Source organism: Phoxinus phoxinus (assembly GCF_949152265.1).
Source record: "Phoxinus phoxinus genome assembly, chromosome: 4".
Classification (NCBI taxonomy): Eukaryota; Metazoa; Chordata; class Actinopteri; order Cypriniformes; family Leuciscidae; genus Phoxinus; species Phoxinus phoxinus.
The window spans coordinates 15769054-15778941 of record NC_136879.1 but is presented as its reverse complement, the minus strand read 5'-3'; the positions used below and the strand labels follow the sequence as shown (position 1 = coordinate 15778941).

Here is a 9888-nt window from a genome sequence, read left to right as displayed (position 1 = left end):
GTCTTTGTGTGCGGGCCCGGATGCTTCGGTATCGCCTACCTGAAGGCAGCAGGGTAAAAAGATTGATGGATGGATGGTAACGGTCTCTTAGAATCCTGCCCGCTTTCTTGAGGCATTGTGTGTGGTAGTCGTCCTGTAGGGCTGGGAGCTTCCTGCCGATGATGAACCCTGCAGACCTAACCACACTGCGTAGGATTTCTCTGTCCCTGTCAATGCAGTTCCCATACCACACTGTGATACAGCCAGTCAGTGTGTTCTCAATTGTACATCTATAGAAGTTAGTGAGGATGACTGGGTCCATGCCGAACTTCTTCAGTCTCCTCAAGAAGAATAGGCGTTTCAGGGCCGCTTTGACCACCTTGTCCGTGTGAGCAGACCAGGTAAGGTCATTGCTGATGTTGCCCCCGAGTAACTTAAAACAACCGACCTTTTCCACTACATGTCCATTGATGTGCAGGGGTGCATGCTCCTCCCTCTGTCTCCTCCTAAAGTCCACAATCAACTCCTTAGTTTTTCTGATATTGAGAGAGAGGTTGTTGTCATGGCACCATGTCACCAGAGTGTCGACCTCCTCTCTGTAGGCTGACTCATCTCTGTCAGAAATGCAGCCCACAATGAATGTGTCGTCAGCAAACTTCACAATGAGGTTGTAACTGTGGTTTACTTCGCAGTCATCTGTGAACAGGGAGAACAATAGAGGGCTGAGCACACAGCCCTGGGGCGTGCCTGTGTTGGTGATCAGTGTGGATGAGGTGCGGTCACCGATTATCACCACCTGTGGCCTCCCCGTCAGGAAGTTGTGGATCCACTTACATGGGGAGATGTTTAGTCCCAGATCCACGAGCTTGGAGACGAGTCTGGAGGGGATGATGGTGCTGAATAAAGAGCTGTAATCAATGAACAGCATTCTCACATACGTATTCCCCTTGTCCAGGTGGGAGAGAGCAGTGTGCATGGTTCAAACTCAAGGAAAAATGAGTTAGATCTAAATATTGTTACTTATCAGGGTAAAACAATTGAGGTAGTTTCATCTTATAAATATTTAGGATTTTTAATTGATGATCATCTTTCTTTTAAGCTTCATATACAGAATTTAGTGAAAAAGTTGAAATTGAAGCTAGTTTTTTTCTTTAGGAACAAATCTTGTTTTACTTATTCTACCAGAAAAAGGATAGTCGAGGCTACATTTCTCTCAATGATTGACTATGGTGATCTGTTGTATATGAATGCCCCATCAAAGTGTCTTCAGATGTTGGATGCTGTGTTTCATGGAGCTTTAAGGTTTATTTCAAATTGCAGACCCCTCACTCATCACTGTACACTTTACTCCACAGTGAATTTGCCCTCTCTGTCAAATCGCCGGCTTACTCACCTTTATATTTTTATTTATAAGGGCATCATAGGCAGACTACCATGCTACATATCCGAATTTCTTTCTTTTACACAGAGTACTTATGGTTTACGGTCCCAGAAAATTCTCTCATTGAATGTACCTCAAGCCCGGACAGAGTTTTTCAAAAAGGCTTTCATGTTTTTTGGACCTTCGACTTGGAATGACCTACAGAAAACACTTAAACTACAGTGTCTAGTTTCCTTGAATGATTTTAAACGTTATGTTAAATCTATAGAACATGAGTCCATCCACATGTGCAAATGTTTTAAGTAATGGCACTTTTATTTTGAAATACACTTGAGTAGTCTTTGCCCTTTTTGTGTTTGTTTTGTGATTGCGACATAACTGAAATGCGGGACACTATTTATGTATTGAGGGACGCACCAATTTCGGGACTGTCACCCTAAGTTGTCGTCTGCCCACGAAAACTCAAAGAAAAAACGTTTCCATTTTTAGTACGTTGTTGTTGTGTAAACATACCCTGAATATTCAGGCCTTTTGCCATGAAAACCGCAAGATGAAAAAAAAATATATAAAATCCAGAATAGCCAAACCATCAAATAGCCTATAAAATTTAGCTAATGAAGGAGAAAACAAAGGCTGACTTCAGAATGAAATAAATTGTACTAGCATACAATTCATAATTCAGCTCAATATGTGCTTTTGTGTATGTTCAAAAAGTGTGGAAAGAATACAAATATTATAATAATTGTAAGAACCAATAGAATCACGCATTGCATAGACTCCCACTCATGCAAGTCTGGAGAATCATGACTGTTAATGAAGAGGGAGGGATTATCATTAATTAGCCAAAGTCTGTATGGTACAAAAAAAACCAAAGGACAGCATCTCAGCAGTGTGACTAGCTGTTGAACAATGGCAGGAAGTTGGTGTGCTCTTCAGTCTCTGGCACTTTGTGTTTGGCTCTTTGCGTTCAGTCATGCTGTTCCACAGTGGAGTAATCTGCCCCAGAATCCTCAAACTCTGATGTTCCAGCAAACTGACCAGCGGTTTCAACAGCAAGCTAGTCAACAGTTTCCTCAGTCAGTTCAACAGCAAGCTAGTCAACAATTTCCTCGGCCAGTTCAGCAACAAACTAGTCAACAGCTTCCTCAGTCAGTTCTGCAGCAAGCTAATCGGCAGTTTCAACAGCAAGCTAGTCAACAGTTTCCTCAGTCAGTTCAACAGCAAGCTAGTCAACAGTTTCCTCGGCCAGTTCAACAGCAAGCTAGTCAACAGTTTCCTCAGTCAGTTCAACAGCAAGCTAGTCAACAGTTTCCTCAGTCAGTTCAACAGCAAGCTAGTCAACAATTTCCTCGGCCAGTTCAACAGCAAGCTAGTCAACAGTTTCCTCAGTCAGTTCAACAGCAAGCTAGTCAACAGTTTCCTCAGTCAGTTCAACAGCAAGCTAATCGGCAGTTTCAACCGCAAGCTAGTCAACAGTTTCCTCAGTCAGTTCAACAGCAAGCTAGTCAACAGTTTCCTCAGTCAGTTCAACAGCAAGCTAGTCAACAGTTTCCTCAGTCAGTTCAACAGCAAGCTAGTCAACAGTTTCCTCAGTCATTTCAACCACAAGCTAGTCAGCAGTTTTCTCAGTTTCAGCCTAAGCAGCCAGTGGCACAGGCAGAGCCCCTTGACAAATGTGCTGTAGCTGATTCTGAGCAGATCCAATGTGGACCACCTGGTATTAGTGGTGCTGAGTGTGCAGCTATCAACTGCTGCTTTAATGGACAGCAATGTTACTATGGGAAGGCTAGTAAGATTGAGTCAATGCAAAGTGTTCATGTTAAACTGATTTTCATCAATAACCTGCTCTTGTAACTCATTCCAGTGACTGTCCAGTGTATAAGAGATGGTCAGTTTGTGGTAGTGGTGGCTAGAGATGTTACGCTGCCTCGACTGAGCCTGGATTCTGTCCGTCTCTTGGGTGGAAGTGACCCATCTTGCAGTCCTGTGGGATCCACACCTTTCTTTGCTATATACCAGTTCCCTGTCACTGCATGTGGCACAAGCATGATTGTGAGTAGCTGCTTGTGTTTTTTTTTAATGTGTGGGTTAGGATGGACTGGATGCCAACAGTGTTACTATTTGCAGGAGGACAGTGGATATGTGGTGTATGAAAACCGAATGATCTCCTCGTATGAAGTGGGTATTGGACCACTTGGTTCCATCACAAGGGACAGCCATTTTGAGTAGGTGACCTATGCTTTATCATAAATGTTAATCATTGACAACTGCTACAAGCTCATGGTTTGTCCAGGCTTCTCTTCCAGTGTAGGTACTCTGCTACTTCTGTGGAAGCTCTGCTTGTGGAGGTCAACAGTGTTCCTCCACCTCCACCAGTAGCTGCTCCTGGACCCCTCAGGGTTGAGCTTAGACTGGCAAATGGTCAATGTGTCACTAAAGGCTGTGCAGAAGGTAAGTGTTTGTCCCAAGTATAACTAACGCCTCTCAAACTCCAGGTTGCAGCAGTTTAGTTTAACATTGTATCCTCAGGGGATGAGGCGTACACATCCTACTACAGTGGAGCTGATTATCCAATTACAAAAGTCCTGCGGGAACCTGTGTATGTTGAGGTGCGCATTTTGGAGAGGACCGACCCCAACATTGTCCTGATGCTGGGACATTGCTGGGCGACACAAACCCCCAGTCCACTCAGTCTACCCCAATGGGACCTTCTGGTTGATGGGTGAGTAAGGCCAGTCTTTATCCATGTGCTGTAAGGCTTTTCTGAATGCCTCTTTGCCTTTCAGATGCCCTTACCAGGATGATCGTTACCTGACCACATTGGTTCCAATGGCTGGATCTTCGGGTCTTCAGTTCCCAACCCACTACAAGCGCTTTGTTGTGAAGATGTTCACATTTGTAGATCCAGCATCACTGGCTCCTCTGCAGGAAACCGTATGCTCTGCAGCCTTACCTCAAGCCTTAATTTTAGTGCTTTTTATATTGAATTATATGGCTTAACCCTTTCCCCTCTGTTAGATCTTCATCCACTGTAGTACAGCGGTGTGCCATCCCTCTTCTGGCACCTGTGAGCAAAGCTGCACTAGGAAAAGTGAGTGCTTGCTGTAAATTGACTTCAGGAATAACATTTTATTTAAATGCCTCATGCTTCTCACTTTTTTTTTTTTTTTTTTAGGAAGAGATGCGCACGTCAAGACCATCTCTAGTGGGCAAACTGTGGTGTCTAGTGGAAAAGTTATCCTGGTCATGTGAATTTAGTGTTTTCAATAAACTTCCTGAAACTCAACATTAGTTTCTCTTTGGTATTGATTTCTGACTGGAGTTGGATGTTTCTCAGTTTGATTTATAGGGCTGTACTACTAAACCCTTTTTATTTTTGTGCAAAGAGGTTTTAGACTTGAACTACATGGGCCAAGCTTCTACCCAAACCATTTAACTTAATTATTTGCTAAGCTCTAGTTGCTGTCTTGGGGCCCCTCAAATTAAGGGTTGTGTAACTTCTGATTGTGGCTTAACATTTGATTTATGGCTGGACTAACATAACTGCCCGTAGTGATACTAAAGCATGGCCAATCCCCTGTAAGGTCACTTGTTGGCTTTTTTTTCTTCAGTCATGCAAGAATAGCATTATCTGGAATAAAATATGCATCAACCTGTACTTGTCCTTTTATCCCAAGTTTATTACCTTTTTTTTTCAGGATAGTCCTAGTAATGTTTGAGAAGTAGACTGCTTTAAGCATTAATCCCTTAACTATTATATCCACCCTAGGTTGCTGTCCAAGGCCTTGTTTACACCTAGTACTAAGCATAAAAAAAAAAAAAATCCAATCACCAGTTAACTGGTAAATCCAAAAATGGTGGTTTTTGTTTGAGCTTGTCTATTTTTGACCACTCCTAGAGGTAGTCAAACATTTTTAACCAGATTGCTTTCATAGAGTAGATGCTCATGTGTTTGAAGATCTGCAAATGTAGACCCTCTCCTTTAAGAGATCAGGACAGAAGTGGACAAATGAGACCAATTAAAACGCCAGATGTAAACAGGAATTTCTACTTGTGATCCAATCAACCAAAATGCACCTTAATAACGGGTGTGAACAGGGCTTGAAAACATTGCATATGTGCCCATGCAAGAATTGCCCTTATGAGTTCGTGAGTGTGAACTTACACATGACTAGTTATTTGGTCTTAAAGTCTCTCTGTAGTTAATGTTATCCCCTACAGGGATAGTTCACCCAATTATGAAATTTACCCTCTGATTTACTCACCCTCAAATCATCCTAAGTGTATGTGACCTTCTTTCAGACGAACACAATCTGAGTTATGTTAAATGTCCCGGCTCTTCCAAGCTTTAGTCAAAGTTTAAATTTTAGTCGGAAGTGTTTAAAAAAATGTTATTCTTACAGAAACACACATTCACCTCAGAAGGCCTTCATTTACCCCCACAGAGCTGTGTTGATTACTTTTATGATGGATGGAAGCACTTTGATGGACTTAGTAAATCATGGGGTAATTTTTATTTTGGGGTGAACCAACCCTTTAAATGTCAAGTCTTTTATTGTCAGATGCACAGAACAACACACGATTAACTGGCACTGAAATTCTTATGACAAGACACCGCATAGTAACCTGACATTACATAACATATAATATACTAGGTGCAAACAGTTAACTAAAGTGACAGTGTATAAATGACTAAAGGAAAGTGAAGAGAGATGATCATTGTCCATTTAGGAGCCTGATGGCCCTTTTGAAAAAACTGTTATCCAGTCTTTGTGTGCGGGCCCGGATGCTTCGGTATCGCCTACCTGAAGGCAGCAGGGTAAAAAGATTGAAGGATGGATGGTAACGGTCTCTTAGAATCCTGCCCGCTTTCTTGAGGCATTGTGTGTGGTAGTCGTCCTGTAGGGCTGGGAGCTTCCTGCCGATGATGAACCCTGCAGACCTAACCACACTGCGTAGGATTTCTCTGTCCCTGTCAATGCAGTTCCCATACCACACTGTGATACAGCCAGTCAGTGTGTTCTCAATTGTACATCTATAGAAGTTAGTGAGGATGACTGGGTCCATGCCGAACTTCTTCAGTCTCCTCAAGAAGAATAGGCGTTTCCGGGCCGCTTGGACCACCTTGTCCGTGTGAGCAGACCAGGTAAGGTCATTGCTGATGTTGCCCCCGAGTAACTTAAAACAACCGACCTTTTCCACTACATGTCCATTGATGTGCAGGGGTACATGCTCCTCGCTCTGTCTCCTCCTAAAGTCCACAATCATCTCCTTAGTTTTGCTGACATTGAGAGAGAGGTTGTTGTCATGGCACCATGTCACCAGAGTGTCGACCTCCTCTCTGTAGGCTGACTCATCTCTGTCAGAAATGCAGCCCACAATGAATGTGTCGTCAGCAAACTTCACAATGAGGTTGGAACTGTGGTTTACTTCGCAGTCATCTGTGAACAGGGAGAACAATAGAGGGCTGAGCACACAGCCCTGGGGCGTGCCTGTGTTGGTGATCAGTGTGGATGAGGTGCGGTCACCGATTATCACCACCTGTGGCCTCCCCGTCAGGAAGTTGTGGATCCACTTACATAGGGAGATGTTTAGTCCCAGATCCACGAGCTTGGAGACGAGTCTGGAGGGGATGATGGTGCTGAATAAAGAGCTGTAATCAATGAACAGCATTCTCACATACGTATTCCCCTTGTCCAGGTGGGAGAGAGCAGTGTGCATGGTTCAAACTCAAGGAAAAATGAGTTAGATCTAAATATTGTTACTTATCAGGGTAAAACAATTGAGGTAGTTTCATCTTATAAATATTTAGGATTTTTAATTGATGATCATCTTTCTTTTAAGCTTCATATACAGAATTTAGTGAAAAAGTTGAAATTGAAGCTAGTTTTTTTCTTTAGGAACAAATCTTGTTTACTTATTCTGCCAGAAAAAGGATAGCCGAGGCTACATTTCTCTCAATGATTGACTATGGTGATCTGTTGTATATGAATGCCCCATCAAAGTGTCTTCAGATGTTGGATGCTGTGTTTCATGGAGCTTTAAGGTTTATTTCAAATTGCAGACCCCTCACTCATCACTGTACACTTTACTCCACAGTGAATTTGCCCTCTCTGTCAAATCGCCGGCTTACTCACCTTTATATTTTTATTTATAAGGGCATCATAGGCAGACTACCATGCTACATATCCAAATTTCTTTCTTTTACACAGAGTACTTATGGTTTACGGTCCCAGAAAATTCTCTCATTGAATGTACCTCAAGCCCGGACAGAGTTTTTCAAAAAGGCTTTCATGTTTTTTGGACCTTCGACTTGGAATGACCTACAGAAAACACTTAAACTACAGTGTCTAGTTTCCTTGAATGATTTTAAACGTTATGTTAAATCTATAGAACATGAGTCCATCCACATGTGCAAATGTTTTAAGTAATGGCACTTTTATTTTGAAATGCACTTGAGTACTCTTTGCCCTTTTTGTGTTTGTTTTGTGATTGTGTGATCTAATTTGTTCTGCAATCTTGGCCAGGTCTCTCTTGAAAAAGAGATTCTATATCTCAATGAGACAAACCTGGTTAAATAAAGGTTAAATAAAATGGTCAGGGCGATAGCATCATCTGTAGACCTATTGGACCGATATGCAAACTGCATAGGGTCCAGGGTGGGGAGCAACGAGGAGCAGATTAATGGTTTGACCAGCCGCTCAAAACACTTCATGGTGATAGAGGTCAGTGCTATCGGGCGATAGTCCTTCATGTCGGTGGCTTTGCTTTTCTTGGGCACAGGGACGATGGTTGTCCTCTTGAAGCAGGTAGGGAGTACAGACAAACTTAGAGAGAGATTGAAGATGTCAGTGAAGACCCCAGCTAAACAGTCAGCACAGCCCCTGAGGGCCCTACCTGATATGCCATCCGGACCAGGTGCCTTGCGGGGGTTGATCTTTTTAAAGCATAGCCTCACCTCAGCTTCAGTTAATATAGGCACGCCACTGGCTCGGCCTTCAGGCAGTTCCACTGCAATGGGTTCACTGTCCCTCTCGAAACGAGCATAGAAGTCATTTAGCTCGTCTGGTAGTATGACAGATGCCTGGGTCTCGCTACAACCTCTCCCTTTGTAGTCTGTAATGGCTTTAAGTCCGTACCACATATGCCTAGGGTCAGAGCCATGATAACTGGACTCCACCCTGGTTCTGTAAGACCTTTTCGCTGTTTTGATGGCCTTCCGAAGGTCATATCTGGCCTTCCTGTACAAATCAGGGTCCCCGGAGTTAAAGGCGGCAGCCCGGGCTCTTAGGTTATTCCGGACCCCAGCATCAACCCAGGGCTTCTGATTGGTAAAGGACCGAACAGACTTCTTAGGAACGATGTCGGCAGGTGGAATAGATTTAACTGGGCTTAGACCCAGACAACTAGCAGACTACGCCACAATGGGACTTACACCCAAAGACTTAGTGACTTTTCGCTAACAAGGCACTCAGGTTCGTGAATGGATCAGCCAGAGACAGTGGTTGAATACAAAAATATATTTTTATTATTATTAATTTTTCTTTTTACTTTTTATAAAAATGTAAAACCAATGGAGCCATGCACACCAGAGTCACTCCAACGATTCAAGATTTCACAACCAACATATAATACAAATTTCACCGCAAATAGAATGTATTTGACACCAAATCAAATAACAAACACACAATATACTCTAGTCACAATGCACACATACACACACACAACCAAAGAGGTGAAGATAGGGCTGAAACTTACCAGTGGGAGGCTAGTGGCCCGAGCAATGAGCATCCATAACACAACACCCCACTCACACGTGCTGAATGTCACACCCACGCACTACAAGGGAAATGATCACACTTGGTGCACACACAACCACTGCACACACCACGGGACCCACCACCGCAAGGGGCACTGCTCCCACTGGCGGTCTTCAGCACCTGGACAAAAGACAAACACGTGAAAATCAACCTGAATTACACACAACAATTGCAATACACTGGTAAACCCCCAGTTAGCGATCTTTGGTCGGGGTAGACAAATGAAAACAAATAAATAATCAACCCAAATAAATCAGGAATAACGCTCTTGTATATCAGCAGCAGAAAAAGGCTTCCATACAAGAGTTTAAATAAACAAACAAAACAACAATGAGCCTATAAAATATAGACCAAAACAATTACAGTCAGTGGTGTCAGTCCATCAAACACTCAACACTTAAACCATGAAACTGGCTATATGATGTTCAATGAAACTAATTCACGGTATAGCAGGAGGAAAGAGATCACCAGGAAGCTGCCGATTAACTTGAGCAAACCACGGTTCCACTAATTCTAGGTCCCGGGTGCAAAGGCAGCCGCAGTTGTTGACGTTAGCGTGTTATATCCGTGAACAAATCGTGACATTAAATCGTAAGCAAAACAGCAGATGTTCGGAACTGATGTCGCCCACTGGCAGCTACCCCCCGGCTAGAAAGCCTCTTCCTGAAATACACAAAAATGTCTACTTATAAACACATCCTACAGTAA

General features: G+C 43.0%; 2 protein-coding genes across 5 annotated transcripts in view; both read left to right on the top strand.

Moving 5' to 3' along the window:
• The window catches only part of LOC306997178 (uncharacterized protein), a 230629-nt gene that overhangs the window by 189174 nt on the left and 31567 nt on the right, over positions 1-9888 (top strand). The window lies entirely within an intron of this gene.
• On the top strand, positions 2233-5017 carry LOC306997171 (zona pellucida sperm-binding protein 4-like). 4 transcript variants are annotated; one of them, XM_079610318.1, is made up of 10 exons: positions 2249-2476; positions 2537-2788; positions 2850-3149; positions 3225-3412; positions 3488-3585; positions 3654-3811; positions 3890-4082; positions 4147-4294; positions 4379-4451; positions 4536-5017. In XM_079610318.1, coding segments are annotated over exons 3-10 (936 nt in total). In that variant the 5' UTR covers positions 2249-2476; positions 2537-2788; positions 2850-3148; the 3' UTR covers positions 4613-5017. The 4 variants fall into 4 exon arrangements, with proteins under 4 accessions (XP_079466441.1, XP_079466442.1, XP_079466444.1 ...); XM_079610316.1 differs by having other exon boundaries at positions 2247-2476; positions 2537-3149; XM_079610315.1 differs by having other exon boundaries at positions 2233-3149.

Bases quoted from the DNA above. Each gene is read 5' to 3' on its own strand.
- LOC306997171 (XM_079610315.1), top strand. From the start codon at position 2,270: ATGGCAGGAAGTTGGTGTGCTCTTCAGTCTCTGGCACTTTGTGTTTGG. The intron at 3,812-3,889 runs GTAAGTGTTTGT...TTGTATCCTCAG, and splicing joins CACTAAAGGCTGTGCAGAAG to GGGATGAGGCGTACACATCC. The intron at 4,452-4,535 runs GTGAGTGCTTGC...TTTTTTTTTTAG, and splicing joins GCAAAGCTGCACTAGGAAAA to GAAGAGATGCGCACGTCAAG.